The sequence below is a fragment of the Sorex araneus genome, chromosome X (assembly GCF_027595985.1).
Source record: "Sorex araneus isolate mSorAra2 chromosome X, mSorAra2.pri, whole genome shotgun sequence".
Classification (NCBI taxonomy): domain Eukaryota; kingdom Metazoa; phylum Chordata; class Mammalia; order Eulipotyphla; family Soricidae; genus Sorex; species Sorex araneus.
In genome coordinates, this window is record NC_073313.1 from 266,964,460 (window position 1) to 266,981,830 (window position 17,371).

The 17,371-nt window shown below is 65.1% G+C and overlaps 1 protein-coding gene across 6 annotated transcripts in view; it reads left to right on the forward strand.

Moving 5' to 3' along the window:
* Window positions 1–17,371, forward strand: part of AGAP1 (ArfGAP with GTPase domain, ankyrin repeat and PH domain 1) — a 275,018-nt gene that overhangs the window by 77,024 nt on the left and 180,623 nt on the right. For all 6 annotated transcript variants that reach the window (XM_055123421.1, XM_055123422.1, XM_055123420.1 and 3 more), the window contains 3 exons: window positions 718–803; window positions 2,307–2,448; window positions 6,637–6,771. In XM_055123421.1, the coding sequence (XP_054979396.1) occupies window positions 718–803; window positions 2,307–2,448; window positions 6,637–6,771 (363 nt within the window). The remainder of the gene's footprint in view (window positions 1–717; window positions 804–2,306; window positions 2,449–6,636; window positions 6,772–17,371) is intronic.

Here is a 17,371-nt window from a genome sequence, read left to right on the forward strand (position 1 = left end):
CCCCCTGGGTGCAAGGGCGGGGCAGCCTGCCCGGCCCTGGGCCAGGTGGTCTCGGCCAGTGCTGCCCCCCTGCCCATCCCTGTCCTGGGGGTGTCGGCGCTGGGCAGGGGTCGGAGACGGAAGGTTCTGGCAGGCGTGCGCGTGCGTGCTGGGGGCTGCCCCCGGGCCCCCTCAGCCCAAGGTCCTGGGGACAATGGCGGGATGAGCCGTGACCTGGGGCCCGCGAGCGCCCTCCCCCGGGCCTGGGGACAGATGTCTAGGGCCCCTTCCCCGCCCGCTAACCCGCCTGGTCTCTTGCCCGCGGCAGCCCCCCCGGCCCTCCTGTCCGTGTCCCTCTGTGTGCTAGTGACCATCGCCGTGTCCCTGTGACCTGTCGGCTGGGAACCGTCCCCGTGGTGTTCTGTGTGTCCCCCGCCCCGCGCCCTCACGCTGGGTGTCCCTGGAGGAGAGGCCGGCCCCCCGCCCCGGCCCGGCCCCGGCCGTGTCGAGCCCCCCTGCCCTGGCTCTGCGGCCCACCCCCTGCAGCCCCTCAGGAGCCTTGCCCCCACCCCGCGTCCCTCCCGCAGCCCCTGAGGCCAGGCCCGGGCTGGCGGCCGCGCCCCGAGACCCCAGCCCGCCCCCGCTGCCCCCCCGGCTGTGGTTTTCCCCCCAAGTGAAGCCCACGTCTGTCGGCCGCTCCGCCGCCTTCCCCGGGTGACGCGCGTCTCTGTGCGGCAGGTGGGCGCTTCAAGAAGGAGATCGTGGTGGACGGACAGAGCTACCTGCTGCTGATTCGGGACGAAGGGGGACCCCCGGAAGCACAGGTGGGTGCCCGCCATCGCCCGGACCCTCCGCTTTGACCAGGGGGCCGGGAAGCCTGCCGGGGTCTCGGGGAAGAGACGCTCTTCACGGCCCCGGGTTCCCGTCCCGCGGGGCGCTGGGAGCTGCGACGGTTTCGGGGCTTGCTCGGTGGGCGCTGCGGGGGGAAGCAGGAGAACGTTCCGGAAGCGGGAGCCGGGTGCCGGAGAGCCCTTCTTGTTCTGTCTCCATCAGCCTGAGCTCAGTGTCAGACGCGGGGGGCCGGCGGCAGCCTTCAGAGGCCTCGGGGGCTCGGTCCCGGGAGGGCCGGGCATGCGGGAGTGTTTTGGGGGAGGCGGAGAGCAGTGGGCGAGATGGGAGCGGGGTGTTGGCGGGGAGTGTCCTCGCGACCCTCCCTCCTTCCCGCGAGAGCCCCCGTGACCGCCACGCTGCGGACAGCCGGGAGGACGTGGCCGCCCGTGCCTGGCGCGGGGCCGAGAGGTGAGGGCTGTCGTGGCATCTGGGCGGTTTCCTGGCGCCTTGAGCAAACAGCGTTCTTGGCCGTGCTTTGGAAGGTTCTGGAAGATGCTGGAAGGTTCAGAGAGGCTGGCGGGTCAGCCCGGCACGCAGGAGCTGATGGAGACGTCTGCGGGCCCCACTGAGGCCCTGCAGGAGCCGGGGTCGGGCGGGTGTGCGGCAGGAACGAGGGCGCACAGCCCTCCCGAGGGCCCCTTGCGCGGCCCCTCGTGGCCTTATCTGCCATGTTTGACGCTGGTGTGGTTGTTTATTTGTGAAAGTGGGCGGGCGGGGGCGTCTTCTCACTTGAAAGCTCGCACAGCCCCCCCCGCTCAGCAGTCGGGACCCCGACGGAGTGACCTTGGGGGGCTTTTCCCTGGAAGGGCATTTCCCCTGGTGCCCACGTGCGGGAGGGCGCTGTGTTGTGTCAGGAGAGAGCCGCCCTTTCATTCCTGCCCTGCCCAGCCGTCCGCGAGGGCCGGGCCTGAGAAACGGCCCTGGGCTGCTTGTCACGCGTGGGCTCCCGTGGTGCCGGGCGTGGTGCTGCCGGTGTTTGCCTGCACAGTGCCGCATGTGGCGCTGCATGTGGTGCTGTACGTGGTACTTCACTCAGTCCTGCTTTTGGGGCTGTGTCGTGATGCCCATGGTTGGGTATTGCACGAGGAATGGGTGGTGCTGTGCGTGGTTCTGCATGTGTGCCACGGGAGGTGCTGTGCGTGGTCCTGCATGTGGTACTGCGCACGGTTCCTCACGCGGTGCTGTGCGTGGGGCGGGTGTGATCCTTTGTGGCGCGGCTCGTGGTGCCGCTGGGGCGTGTGCACGGTGCTGCTGGCTGTACGTGGCCCCATGTGCGGTGGCCCTCGTGGCTCTGCCTGTGGTGTCACGAGTGGCACCACCCGTGCCACCAGAACCCGGGCACGAGGCCCTGCTATGTGTCCAGGCTCCTGCGGGGGGCTGCTGAGGCCCCGTGGCCGCCCCGCCCCCACTCACGGCCTCTGCTCTCCCGTCCCCAGTTCGCCATGTGGGTGGACGCCGTCATCTTCGTCTTCAGCCTGGAGGACGAGATCAGCTTCCAGACCGTGTACCACTACTACAGCCGCATGGCCAACTTCCGGAACACCAGCGACATCCCCCTGGTCCTGGTGGGCACCCAGGGTGAGTCGGGCCCGGGCCCTGGGCATGGCGGGGGTCTGCACCGGCTCGGGGAAGAGCCTGGTTTCCTCCCGCGACTCCCGGTCCATAGCGAGGGGCCAAGGGACAGAGGTGAAAGGTCACTCCTTCCAGTGGCTCTGGGGAGACCTGTCACACAGCCACGGCGCACCACGTGCACACACATGCACACACATGCACGCACATGCACGCACACACTCCCCGAACCCAGGACTGTAGGGAAAATGTATTTGACTCTTAACTTTGTTTTGTGATTTTGTTCTGGGGCAACACCTGGGGGACGCTCAGGCTTACTCGTGCCTCTGTGCTCAGGAACCTCTCACGGAGCCCTCGGGGCTCTCCCAGGCTGGGCCGGCGCTTGGCCTCATGGTGGGGCCTTCCTCCTCCTCCGGGCAGCCAGGGGCTTTGGAGCTCCCCAGAAGGCTGATTTAACGTTTCAGTGGGGGGGGGGGCACACCTCACAGTGCTCGGGGTCACTCCTGGTGGGCTCTGGAAGCAGACGGGGTGCCGGAGACAATCCCGGGCCGGCCACGTGCTGGGCAAGTGCCCGCCCCACCCCCTGCCCCGTGGTGTCGCTCCCCGTTTAGCCCCGGCCCCCGCCCGTGTCTGGCTTCGTTGCTCTGCTTGGCCATCTCTGTCTCCCGGCGGGATCTCAGGAGGGCCACGACCCCTCCCTGCTGTGGGCGCCTTTCCTGTTCTCCTCTGGGTCACACCAGGCTGGCCCTGGACGGTGACGTTGTAGCTGTGAGGGTCCCCGCTGGCCCCTCCCCGGCGCTGCACACACAGGCCCCACTCAGGGGGCAGGGTTTGCTGGTCGCCACCGTGCCCACGGGGAGAGCTGCTGCCCCGAGCGAGTTTGGGCGGGCGTCCCGGGCAGCAACCCTGCAGCACCAGCCGGGAAAGAGGACCGCCCGGGTTCGAGGGAAGCCCCTTGCCCTGTGCGCTCCGGACGGCCCCGCCCCCTCATCCCTGCGTCTGTGGAGGAGCCTCCCACAGACGGCCTTGGGCGCCCCCCGGTGGCCACACGAAGCAAAGCATGTCAAGGAAGGTCGAGCCCGCAGAGGGCTGGGGCTGGCAGTTCCCGGTCAGTCGGTGTCCTGTGGACAGCGGGCAGCCGTTCCTGCTGGGTGTTGGCAGCGAGGCCCGGCCCAGGGCATCCCTGAGCAGAGCACGGGACTGTGTGTCCAGGTGTGTGTCCACGAGTGTGCGCCTGTAGCTAGCTGTTGTGTGTGCGCCCGTGTGTGTGCGTGTGCACGTGTGCGTGTACGTGTGCTCCCCTGGCCCTGCTGGCTCACACGGCAGTGAGGCGTGGTGGGAAGCGGAGTCTGGAGTGCTGGGTGGGTGCACACGGCTCCGACCCCCGAGCCCTCCCCTGGGCCCTGTGCCGAGCTGGGGCTGGACTAGGCCCCCCGGCCCCCCGGCCCCCCAGGCCGAGTCGGTGGCCGCTCCTGCCCCTCTCGTTTCTCCCTCTGCCCACAAATAAGACTTCACGTTGCGCCCTCAGACAATCCCGGGCGGGGCCGGGCCAGAGGGAGCCCGGCGGGGCGGGCACTGGCCCGCACCTGAACCGGCTCGATCCCCAGCATCCCCTCTGCTCCCCGAGCACTGCCAGGCGTGTTGCGGAGCCAGGAGTCACCCTGTGCATCGCCAGTTGTAGCCCCAGGCGCAGATGGAAGGACACCGAGCCCAGAGGCCTGATTCCATAGTCCCTCCCGCCGGCCCCGGCCCTGCAGCGCCCCCTGTCTGCCCGAGGCCGCACACCTCGCTCAGCCCCGCCCCTGTTCCGGTCCTCCCGGCACTCCTGCCCACCCCCCACCCCCACCTCTCTGGAGGCCCCCTGCTCCGGGCCGCGCAGGGGTGCTCAGACCCCCGGGCAGACAGGCCCTCCCTCTGCTGCCCAGCCGCCCCGACCTCCTCGCTGTCGGCCTGGCCTGCTGCTGCCTCTCCCTCCCCCCACCAGCCTCCCGCGGGGGTGGGGGGTAACGCCTGTGTGCCCTTGTCTGGCGCCTCTCAGAACATCCCCTCCCGGAGGGGCCCCCGTTTCCCAGGCCAGACCCCGTTTTCTCAGGAGACCGAGGCGCCAGGATGTGCTCCCGGGGCTCCTGTCTCCGCCCGCGCCCGTGCCCGCGCCTCCTCTCAGCGCCCCTGTCCAGCCGGCTGGGGCGCCAGCGGGGGCCTCTGCTCCGTCCCTGTGGCCCTGCTCCTGCGCCCAGGTGACGCGCGTGTCCGGGAGACGCGGCAGCGCCTGGTCCCGGCAGCTCTGCACCGTGCAGGGAAGTGCTTGAAGCTCTGGACCGTGCAGGGAAGTGCTCGCCGGGTGCCTGGGCTCGGGCGGCCGCGGGCGGCCCAGGGTCAGGAGCACAGTGGGGCGACGGGGAAGGCGGGTCGCGTGTCCACCCGGCACACGCCTGGCCTTGGATGCACTGACACAGATGTTGTCACTGGGCCCTACCCCGTGACCCTGCTTCCCAGAGTGCTGCGAGTGGGGGGCGGCGTGGGGGACCCTTGGGGGGCCGGGCCCTGTCTGAAGGGCCCGTTTGCTGCTCACGGTCCCGGCACGCGTGTGGGGGTCAGACCGGGACCAGAGTGACCCCAGGGTTTGGCCTGGTGGCCTCAGGGTAGGGAGCCTGGAGCAGGGAAATGAGACGATCACGGTGGGTCCCAGGAGGTGAGGGCGACCCCACACGTGTGCGGCAGGTGTGTCCGTCCCGGCAGGTGTGTCCATCACGACAGGTGTGTCCGTCACAGCAGGTGTGTGTCCGTCCCGGCAGGTGTGTCCATCCCCGGCAGGTGTGTGTCCGTCCCGGCAGGTGTGTGTCCGTCCCGGCAGGTGTGTCCATCCCCGGCAGGTGTGTGTCCATCCCCGGCAGGTGTGTGTCCATCCCCGGCAGGTGTGTGTCCGTCCCGGCAGGTGTGTGTCCGTCCCGGCAGGTGTGTCCATCCCCGGCAGGTGTGTCCTTCCCGGGCAGGTGTGTGTCCATCCCCGGCAGGTGTGTGTCCGTCCCGGCAGGTGTGTGTCCGTCCCAGCAGGTGTGTCCATCCCCGGCAGGTGTGTCCTTCCCGGGCAGGTGTGTGTCCATCCCCGGCAGGTGTGTTCTTCCCGGGCAGGTGTGTGTCCGTCCCGGCAGGTGTGTGTCCTTCCCGGGCAGGTGTGTGTCCGTCCCGGCAGGTGTGTCCATCCCGGCAGGTGTGTGTCTGTCCCGGCAGGTGTGTGTTTGTCCCGGCAGGTATGTGTCCGTTCTGGCAGGTGTGTGGCCGGAAGCCCCTGCAGGCTCTCGACACTCAAACCCTCCCCTTGGGCCGTTGTTGCCCCTTCCCCGTCTGGGGTGGGCCCGGCAGCCGGGCCCCCCTGCACCCCCAGAGCGCAGCAGGGGAATGAGAGAGGCAGGGTCGGGGGTGTGGTGGCGGGACATCTGGGCACCGTCCCCCGTGTTGGGCCAAGGGCTCCCGAGTCTGTCCTCGCCGTAGCCATGTTGCCCACACCCTACCTGGGGACCGACTCCCCCGCCGAGGGGTCAGGCTGGTCCCATACGGGCCGAGACCCCAGTCCCATGTGGCCTTGAGACGGAGAGCGGGCGAGCACTCCTGCAGGGAGCCTTCCGGGATGCCCTGCGGCAGCGTGGCTGAGAATGACTCACTTCCTCCCAAGGGGCCAGAATCCGTCTGTCCGTCCAGCGTGTGCAGGGCGCTCGGGGCTGGGACGGGGGCAGTGCCGGCTGTCCCCTGAGGTGCTGGGCAGCCAGAGTGGCCGGCGCTGCAGGCCTCGGCCAGGGCCTCGTGGCTGCTTTCCTCCGAGAGCGTCTCATGGGGCCGCAGCACCCCCAGGTCCCGGGTGACCCCTGACCCGGAGCAGGACAGTGGGTGGCGGCACCGCTGGCCGCTGGCGGAGACACCCCCTTGTTCCTCCTCCCGGATCCCGGGGGTCCCTGCCCCACCCCCAGCCTCCAGGCTCTCCCTGCCCTGCTCCCCCCCACGCCCCCTGCAGGCCCCCAGGCCGGCCGCGCGCCCCTGACGGACCCGGCCTTCCTCCCGGCACCTCCTGGCCACTCTGTTTGTGGCTGTTTCTTTGCTGCCTCTTTCCCGACTCCCGGGTCGGGGCTTCCTGCTGGCAGGGGTGTGGTGGGGAGGGGGCTTCTACATAGCTCACCCGCCTCTCCTGTGCCCGTCCTGCAGACGCCATCAGCTCCAACAACCCGCGGGTCATCGACGACTCCCGCGCACGCAAGCTCTCCAGCGACCTGAAGCGCTGCACCTACTACGAGACGTGTGCCACGTACGGGCTCAACGTGGAGCGCGTCTTCCAGGACGGTGAGCAGCGGGCACGGGGCAGGGGTGCACACGGCTCAGCACACAGGGCACATGCCGCGTGCCCACCACTTGCTCATATAGACACACATGTACTCGCATATACATTTGTGTGCTCACACGTGTCACATGCAGACACACCTATATAATATGTATATCACATGCAGACACATACACATACACATGTACACTCACATGCAGATACATACACGTGTACATTCACATGCAGACACACTCATAACATATGTACACTCACATGCAGACATGTACACTCACACAAACAATACTCACACATACACGTGTACACACATACAGACACGAACTCTCACATACTCATGTACAGTTGCACATGCAGACACGTACTTACACATACACATATACACTCACATATGCAGACACATTCTCACACATAGATATATACTCTCACACATGCACTCACACAGACACATGTACACTGACACATGTAGATACACATACGCTCACAGACACATAACACATATACACATGCAAACTCATATGCAGACATACACACTGACCACTTATACAGGCATGTGTACACACACATAAAGACACATGACATGTACTGACTGCTCAACACATGCAGTCATGCACATGCTCACACAGACACATATACTCACACATTCAGACATGTATACAGTCACACATACAGACACACGTATACTCACACAGACACATGCAGACTCACATGCAGATATACATACTGACCACTTACATACACATGTGCTGCCAGGGGTAATTCCTGAGTGCAGAGCAAGGAGTAACCCCTGTGCATCGCCGGGTATGACCCAAAAAGCCAAAAAAAATCAAAAACAGATGTGTATATTCACACAGACACATGTACTGACTGCTTACACATGCAGATGTGCATACACTCATATAGACACATGTATACTCACACATACAGACATACGTACACTCACTCACAGTTATATGTACCAACGGCTTACATACAGACATGTGTACAGTCCACACGTACAGACACATGTACTGACCACTCATACATGCTGACATGTGTACACATGTAGACGCATGTACATTCACACAGACACATATACTCACATGTGCACATTCACATACAGATATGTACACAGGCGTGTACATATACACAGATGCGTACGCTGACACATGCATACACTCATACATGCAGATACTCATGCTTATATGCGTACACTTACACAGACACGTGTACTCACACATGCAGGGCCCCTGTTTCCCAGTGTGGGGAGGGTAAACTGAGGGCACCTTGTCCCTGGCTCTGGGCGTGCTGGGCCTCCCTCCTGTGTTCCCGGTGACGCTGTTGGGGGCGTCCCGGCCGGGCACACAGAGCTGGCGGCCCTGCCCCAGGTGGGCAGCTTCACGTGTGTCCTGCACCAGGCCCCGGACAGGTGCGCTCCGTCAGGCGTCCGTGTGCGTGGCCGTGAAGGGTTGGTCCTGCCCACACCCTGCTCCCCAGAGTGCTCCCGGCCCAGGCGCCCGGGGGTGGAGCGCAGGGCGGCTTGGCCGGGCCCGGGAAGCCACGGGCGTCTTTCCCACGTGCCGGCGTTGCTTTGGGGTTGGCGGGCGGCCTCCCCGCCTGCCCACGGCCAGGCCCTCCCAGTCCCCGCTGCCGCTCCCCCCCCGCCCCCTGGGCCGGGCCTGCTCCTCCCCCGGGGAGGGTCCAAGGCTCTCTGTGCCCTCCCTGCGCTCTGGGTGGGCAGCGTGGGGTCCAGGAGGCCGGGCCTGTGCGGGGTCCCGGGGCAGGGCCACATGTCACCTCCTGGGGACCCACCGCCACATCCGGCCCGGGGCCCGCTTCCAGGGGAGCCACAAGAGCAGGCTCTGGGGGTCCCGTGGCCACCCCATGAGGTGCAGACACACCTGCACCCCGGGGGTGTTTCTCCAGAGTGGGTCCAGCCGCCCGTCGGGGCCTGGGCGGGGGCTGCTGGTTGCCTCACATGCAGGGGTGCGGCCGTGCGAGGCGAGGGGCCCAGCCCTACTCTGGCTGCCATGTGCCCCTGCCGCGTGCTCACCGAGACTCCCGGCCGTGTCGGCGCCCGGGAAGTGCCGCCCCCACCACGCTGGGCCAAGCGGTTCGTCCCGGGAGCAGCGCTGTTGGGGGAGGGTCGCGCGGCCCCAGGGCCTCCGCGTCAGCCTGTTAAGCCGGAGACTCGTCCCGGGGTTTGTGCCGTGCTCAGACACTGCTCAGCAAGTGAGCACACGTGTGAGGAAGCTGCGTGCACTGGCGTCTCAGGGAAACACGTCTGAACGTGAGGGAGTGACCTTGACCCGCCTGCTCCCAGTCGGGGCGGAGGGGGAGACCGCAAGTCAAGAAAGCAGGACTCAGATGAGTGGGCTGTCCTCACCGCATGTGGTCCCCGAGGCCCCCGGGAGTGAGCCCTGAGCACAGAGCTGGGGAGGGGGAGCCCTGAGCACAGAGCCGGGAGTCAGCCCTGAGCACAGAGCCAGGAGTCAGCCCTGAGCACAGAGCCGGCGGGGGGAGCCCTGAGCACAGAGCCGGGAGTCAGCCCTGAGCACAGAGCCAGGGGGGAGCCCTGAGCACAGAGCTGGTGTGAGCCCTGGGCACAGAGCCGGGAGTCAGCCCTGAGCACAGAGCTGGTGTGAGCCCTGAGCACAGAGCTGGTGTGAGCCCTGAGCACAGAGCCGGGAGTCAGCCCTGAGCACAGAGCTGGGAGTCAGCCCGGAGCACAGAGCTGGGAGTCAGCCCTGAGCACAGAGCCGGGAGTCAGCCCTGAGCACAGCCGGGAGTCAGCCCTGAGCACAGAGCCAGGGGGGATCCCTGAGCACAGAGCTGGGAGTGAGCACAGAGCCAGGAGTGAGCCCTGAGCACAGAGCCAGGAGTCAGCCCTGAACACAGAGCCGGGAGTCAGCCCTGAGCACAGAGCCAGGAGTCAGCCCTGAGCACAGAGCCGGGAGTCAGCCCTGAGCACTGCTGGGTGTGCCCACCCCCTCCCCGGTGAGCTGGAGAGGCCTCAGCAGGTGTGTGCTTTGCATGTGGGTGCCCCTCCCCCCGGCTTTGACCCTCAGTCCACACGGCCCCCAGGCACTGAGCCAGGAGGTCTTGAAGCAGCTGAGCGTTGCTGGTTGTCACCACAGCCAAGGCACCGGCCGGCCTGGACCCTCGCGGCCGTGACCTCCCGCTGCGTGGTCTGGGGGCTCCTGCTGCGGGGGGCCGCGGGGGTCTCACTCCTCCCACACTTCCCTTGTAATGAGGGAAGAAGCCAGCGGATCCCACCCTTGGCCCCTCAGCCCACCCGGGTCACCGCGAGGTCAGGCGAGCGTGAGGGACACTCAGTGTCACCCAGCACAGGAGGGAGAGGAAGGGCGGGTGGGGGATTGAGGGGGAGGGGGATCAGAGGGCCCAGGTGCCCGCCTGGGACAGGGGCCCCCTTCTTGGAAGGCGAGTCCTGCCTTCAGCCCCGATGGGTGCGGGGGACCCCACCTGGGCCTGGGTCACCTGTGCCAGAGGCAGGGCCAGTCATGTGACTTGCCGGAGGCCGTCACCTGGTGGGGGATGGAGACCCACCCCCCGGAGAGGGACTTGGCCCCGCAGTCCTGCCAGTGCGGTCTCGCGGGGGCGTGACCTGTCTGGGGGCGTGGCCTGGCCAGGGCATCTAGGGGTGTGGCCTAGCAGGGGTGTGTGTCCTGCTGGGCGTGGTCTGTTTGGGGGCGTGTCCTTGCCAGGGTGTGTCTTATTTAGGAGTGTGCCCTCGAGGGTGTGTGCGTGTGTGTGTGTGTGTGTGTGTGTGTGTGTGTGTGTGTGTTTTGCTGTTTGGGTCACACCTGGCGATGCCCAGGGTTACTCCTGGCTCTGCACCCGGGAATTACTCTGGCGGCCATATGGGATACTGGGAGCTGAGCCTGGCGGCCGTGGGCGGGGCAGATGCCCTCCCCGCTGTGCCGACTGTGCTGTCGCTGCAGCCCCAAGTTTGTGTGCTCTTGGGGTGCCCAGAGCAGCCCCTGAGCACCGCCTGCCTCTCCCCGCCCCTGCTGTGTGTGGCAGGGTCCCGCCCGTGCGGGCTGCTCTGTGCCACCCGTCACCAGGGCGCCATAGCCGTCCCACAGATGGGGTCCCCCAGGCCCTCCAGCCCGGCCCATCTGGGAGTGGCTTCCGGTGGCTCCTGGGTGGCCGGCATGACCCTGGGCATGACCCTGGGCTGTCCCCGGCTGGTTCTCGTGCGAGTCCCAGAGGACGGGCGAGGGCCGTGGCCTCTCTCTGCCGTGTTTCTGAGTGGGGAGTGGAGGGAGCTGAGTCTGGGCGACAGTTTCACGAGGCGTCTGTGCTCCCGACTGAGTGCACGTCCCGAGTGGCTCTCCCCGGGCGTCCAGGCACGGGCCGACATGCCAAGGCCAGGTTTTGGGGTAACTCCCGGTGGTGCTCAGGGCTCACTCCCGGCTCTGTGCTCAGAAACACTCCTGGAGGGACTCGGGGTCGCCTCCGGGTGCCGGGGTTGGAATCCTGGTCGGCCACTGCAAGGCAAGTGCCTGCCACGCTACTGTGGCTCTTTACCATGAGTTTTCTCGTGCTCAGGGAGTGTCCCGTGGACCAGAGACTGTTTTCTTTCTCTTTGGGCCACATCTGGCAGTGCCAAGGCTTGTCCCTGCGAGGGCCTGGGGGACTTGGCTTGCCCGGCTGTGCGCAGGCAGATGCCTGCCCGCTCTCCTCCCTCTGGCCCAGGGTGAGACTCACAGAGGAGTCATCTCCTCAGGGTATCAACTCATTTCCTTAAAGTCATCTGTCTGCCCGCTTGCATGTGTGTGAGCAAATGGAGCATGTGTGCATGTATGGATGTGAGCATGTGTGCATGTATGAACATGTGTGCGTGTGTGAGCTTGCATGCGTGTGAGCATGTGTGCGTGTATGTGAGCGTGAGCGTATATGTGTGCGTGGGCATGTGTGAGTGAGCATGTGCATGTGAGCAGAAGTGTGTGAGTTTCTCCAGGCTGAGGCCTGTGGAATAGGCCACCGGGGCTGCTCTGTTACACATGTCCTTGGTGCACGGCCCATGGGCTTCCTTGGGCGAGACCCCCCAGGCCCCCAGCCAGGCTGTCCAGCTATTTTAGCTGCTGTGTGCGGGGCGCTCACTGCCCCACTAGAGACACACATGCACGCACACGCACACATGCATGCACACATGCACACACGCATGCACACACACATGCACACACACACACGCACGCACACACACGCACGCACATACACACACGCACACACATGCACGCCCAGTGCCGTCCAGGAAGCCCAGGGGCCCAGGGGCTTCCCCACGGCGTAGGCATGAGCCCGCAGACCAGCCCACGCGGGAAGTCACTCCTGACCCAGAAGCAAACTCGAGAGCTTCTGAGACAAGGAGGTGGCCCCTGTGCCCCCAGGAGCTGCCCCGCCTCCCCGCCCCACCGGCCCGGGTGGCCGCCTCTCCCCGCCCTCCCCGTCTCTGCCCTCGTGGTGCCCGGAGGCCTTCCCATCATTGGCAGACCAGCTGCGAGCAGACGTCGTGGCCAATGTGGGCTCTGCTAGGATGTGGGTGTTCCCCACTGCACTGGACGGCCAGCACGCGCGTCCCTCGGACCAGCGTGCCGAGTAGTGTGGTGTGGAGCGTGGGTCCTGAGACTCGGGCTTGGGGCAGGGACTTGGGCCCAGGCACCGAGAGGCTGCAGCTTACTGCAGCAGTGCCTGGCCGCCTCTAGGGGGGCGCCCCGTGGAAGCACCCGCAGGGTGTCCCGAGGTAGGCACTGGGTGGAGGGTCCCGTGTAGGCACTGGTTGGGGGTCCCCGTGTTGGCACTGGGGAGTCCCCGTGCCCCTCTCCTCCCCCAGCCCGTGTTGCAGCCTGCAGCCTGGCTGAGCAAGGCCCTCGGTGTGCCCTCAGCACCCCGCCACTGCCATGTGTGGGCACCATGCCACCTGCATACCGGGGATTCCCTCCTGGCCTCTCTCTATGAGACACACGGAGGAAACTGAGGCCAGGGAAGCTCAGCCCCCTGAAAGTCGCTTGCAGCCATCAGAGCTGGGGGAGACCCTGATCTCGCTCTGGCTTTAAGCCCGCCCCGTTGGGTGACTCGTGATGATTTGTTGAAGATCGTCCATAGTCAGCAGCTGGGGACCGAGCCTCGTGCCTGTAGCCAGCCCCTGGACACGCTGGCCGAGCCTGTGCACGGGAACAGAGGTCCATGCTTGGGGAGGGGGTGCAGCCGGTCAGCGTGTGTGGCCCGGTGCTCTGGGGCAGCCCTGGTGCTCTGGGGCAGCCCTGGTGCTCTGGTGTGTTAATTTGGTGGTTCACAGACCACCCGGCTTCCCTATCGGGTGATTTTAATTTTAAGGTTTGCTGTCGGGCATCTTGCACGCTGTGGTCTGAAGGCCACGCCTCGACCATGCGTTCAGCAATGGAGCGTCTCCTCTGCAGGAACCAGAACTGTGTCCTTGTGGAGCCGAGGAGGTGCAGCAGGGGCGGCGGCCAGCAGAGGGCGGTGCTGCCCAGGCCGCCTGCCTTGCCTGCCGGGCCGAGAGCAGAGAGTGCAGAGAAGACAGTGGCCAGCAGAGGGCGGTGCTGCCACAACCGCTTACCCTGCCTTCAGGGTGAGAGCAGGGCGACGGGGGGGGGGGGGGGGTGCAGTGCAGGCGGTGGCCAGCAGAGGGCGGTGCTGCCAAGGCATTGCGTCCTGCCTGGGGCCGAGTGGGGAGTGCGGTGAGGCAGGCGGCCAGCAGAGGGCAGCACTGTCACAGCTGTGTGTCCTGCCTGCGGGCTGAGAGCGGGAAGTGCAGTGAAGGCGGTGGCCAGTAGAGGGCGGTGCTGCCACAGCTGCTTGTCCTGCCTGTGGGGCTGAGAGCTGGGTGGGGTGGTGCAGCGCAGCCAGTGGCCAGCAGAGGGCGGTGCTGCAGCAGCCGCTTGTCCTGCCTCCTGGCAGAGAGCGGGGATTGCAGTGTGGCCGGCGGCCAGCAGAGGGCGGTGCTGCAGTAGCCGCTTGTCCTGCCTGGGGTGGACAGACTCACCCGTGTGGGCCACAGCCGCTTTATTCCCGCTGTGTGGTGGGTGAAATGAGGCACTTGGCGGAGTTGCCAGAGGGCCGGGAGCCTGTGTCCGCGGCGGTCAGCTCCTGCAGTGCACAGCCCGGACCCGGGCCCCTGGACCTGGGCTCCCCGCGGCTCCTGGGGCTTGCAGGAACCTCATTCCCTCGGCTCGGCCTCGCGTGCCCGGCCCACTCAGCATGGCCTGCACGTGGCCTCCGTGGTCGGCTTCCTTCAGGCAGCCCGCTCGGGGCCGTCGAGGGCCACAGCCCTGTCCTAACAACTCCCCAAACCAGGTACCAGGAGCTTGGGGGGCCTCCCTGCCGCCCCCCCGCCTTCTCCCCGTGCAGTTCTGCCCCCGTCACTGCAGAGTAAAGACAGACGGGGCTTTTTTTCCTTTCCTCCACCCCCCCCACCATTATTTCACAGCTTAAAAGATAAGTTGAAGAATTTAGGGCTTAAAAAAAAAGGAATCGCTACAGGTAACCACAAAAGATATTATTGACTGATGCAAGAAAAAAAATGTATTTTCCCAGAAAATTGGATTTTGCACATAAAACTTTGTAATCCTAATAAAGACAGGTCATTACCAGTTTTAAGCCAAATAAGCAAACTCGAAGCGGCCCACTGCCAGCGTGATTCTCGGTGGTTTTTTTTTTTTTTTAATTTTTTTTTGGAGTGGGGAGAAGTGTAAATCAGCTTCTGCCAGCGAAGCCCTCCCCAGGCAGGCTCCAGGCCCGGCGAGGAGTAATTTACTGTCCTGTGGCAAGGTGTGTTTATGTTTAAACTGTGCAACAGGGTGGCTAATGAGAAAGATGGGGATTTACGGCTCGGTGATTGATCGGATTACTGCCTGGGCATTAATTGAAATCCGAAGGCTCACAGCTGTGGGTTTAAGTCAGGGGGAATCATACTCTAAGTGAAGGGAAACTTTGAGATTTGCTTTGCCGCATTTCGGAGGTGGTTTCCCTGCAGGGGCGTGGTTGGGGAACGTGCGTGGGCGCCGAGGGTCTGTGGGGGTGTGAGAGCTGGCGCTCCACGCTGGGCCGCTTGGGGTCTTGGGAGAGACTAAGCCCTGGGGCATTTAAAAAAAAAACACTATTTTGAGGGGCCGGAAAGATGGTTCAGAGGGTAGGGTCTCGGGGAGGTCGTTTGGGTTGCTCGTGGCCGAACTGGGTTCGACCTCCAGCATCCCATGTGGTCCCCCAAGCACCGCCAGGAGTGATCCCTGGGTGCAGAGCCAGGAGTGAGCCCTGAGCACCACTGGGTGTGGCCCCCAAACGAAAACAAAATGATTTTAAATGTGGACTCAGGCAGCAGTAAAATTCTCTGGGGCTACTCCGCTGATTCCTGGGCTCCTGGAGGCGGGCGGAGAGGCAGGAGGGAGCCCGGGACTAATCAGGACGGAGACAGCCGGCGATGCTCGCGGTGGCCTTAAATTTCACCGTCGCATTTAATCTGGGGCCGTCGAAAGCAATCTCGCAGCCGCTCGCTCCCTGTCAGATTTAAATGTGCCATTCTTGCGGAAACCCCATTCTTGTGGAAATGTCTAAATTTTCCCATTAAGTGCTTAAAAAGTAATAAAAGTAAAGCCATTAGGCGTCACTCATCAAAGCCGTATCCGGAGAAAGACTCTCCGGCGCCGTGAACGTGACCGAGGGTCCCCGCCTTGTCCCCCGGGCACGTCCCGGCCAACGGCTGAAGCCCGGGGCAGTTTAAATGTTTAATGCCGTCTCACTGCAGCTCTTGGCGCGGCGAAAGCGCGGAGGGCTGCGGTGTTTCGTGAGAGGGATGGTAAACGCCCTCGGCCCTCCCCGCTGGCTTACCGCCCCCGACAGCCCTGCCGCCCTTCCTGCGACCGAATCACGCGGCCCGCACCCTGCCCACCCCGGCCACTGCCCGATGCCCGCGGCCCAGCCGGGGGGCGTGAGCAGGGTCCCCAGCCGCGGCACCCGCAGACCCACTCATTTGGGGGCCGTGGGGATTCCTCCTCTCCCACGCAGCCGAGCCCTGTCATGGGCTCCACACGGCTCTCTCACCCGCAGCACATATGTGTACACATGTCGTGCATGTGTGTGCACACGCGTGTGGGTTGCGGGCCAGAAGGAAGTCCTGTTCCAGCAGGCCCCGGGGGGCTTCCTTGGGCTGGTTTCTTTTTCTTCTTTTTTTTTCCTTTCGTGGGGGGCTTTGGGGGCCACACCTGACCATGCTAAGGGTCGGGGGCTCCTCTGGCAGTCTCAGGAGAGGCCCCTGGTGGTGCTCCAGGGGCCACGTGCTGTCCTGGGGACTGAGTTGGGGCCGGCCATGTGTGGCTAGCACCGGGACCCCGCACTGGCTCTCCACCCTGGAGCTATTTGTTTCTATTTCTTTTTGGTTTGGAGTCACACGTGGAGGTGCTCGGGGCTGACTCCTGACTCTGTGCTCAGGGCTGACTCCTGGCTCTGTGCTCAGGGCTGACTCCCGGCTCTGTGTCGGGGCTGACTCCCAGTTATGTGCTCAGGGCTGACTCCTGGTGGTCCTTGGGACACGTATGGTCGTGGGGGTGGGGCTTGGGTTGTCTGTGTGCCGGGCAGGGCCCTCCCCACTGTGCTCTCTCTCCAGCCACACTGATGCGCTTTCTCTCAGCAGATTTGAAGCCCAGGCCCTTCCTGGTTACTGGGGGCGCCTTTACTCCCGGGAGAGTGAGGAGAGGGGAGAGGAGGGCGGGGCGGGGCCTGGGGTGCAGCCCCTCCCCCGGCTGACCTGCTGGGGTCGGGTCTCAGCAGCTTGGCTTTGAGGCCTAGTCCTGCACGTGCTCTGTCCTGGGGCAGAGGCGCAGGTGACCGTGGGCCTTGCCCTTTGGGCGGTGGATCACCCTGGGCGCCCATGGGGGGCTGGGGGAGCCCCAGAGTTCCGTGCGGTTCTCGGGCCTTGGTCAAGACAGACTTGGGCCGTGTTTACGGCCGGCCCACGCGTGGGGCTGGCGCTGCCCGTGGGCCGGCTGCTGCCCGTGGGGACGCCCACGATTGCCCCCCCCGCCTCCCTCTGCGTGGCCCGGCCGTGAGGGGAGGGCGACCCGCAGGGGGTCCCGGGACGCGTGGGTCAGAGCCCTCGGACCCCCTGGCCGTCGCTGCTGTGTGCCGGATCACAGGTTCAGAATCAATCCGCATTCCCCGCTGAACTCTAATTAACACGGAGCCGTGATCAGTCACCGGCGGGAGCGTGACGGGAAGTGACCTCAGGTATTCTAAATGTAAATAAAATTAGATTGAGATCCCTTTTAATTACCCGAGCTGCTGAGAGCAATTACAATAGCAATTGATAAACTTAATTTCTTGCTAGGGGGGGAGGGAGGCCACCTTCTCTGGGCTCTGCATGCTTAACTCTTCCGTGGCCACCGGCCCTGGAGAAGAAGATTCTAGAATGCCGCATCTGCCTTCTAGAATCAGGGGTCTTCTCTTTGGACGCTCAGATTCCTGGAGCTTTGTGGCCGGATGTCGTTCGCGCCCCCCAAAAGGTGGGTGTCTGGGCACCCGAGCGGCAGCACGGCGGGGTGGGCAGGGCACTGGCCCCGCGGCCGGCCCGGGTTCCATCCCGGTTCCCCG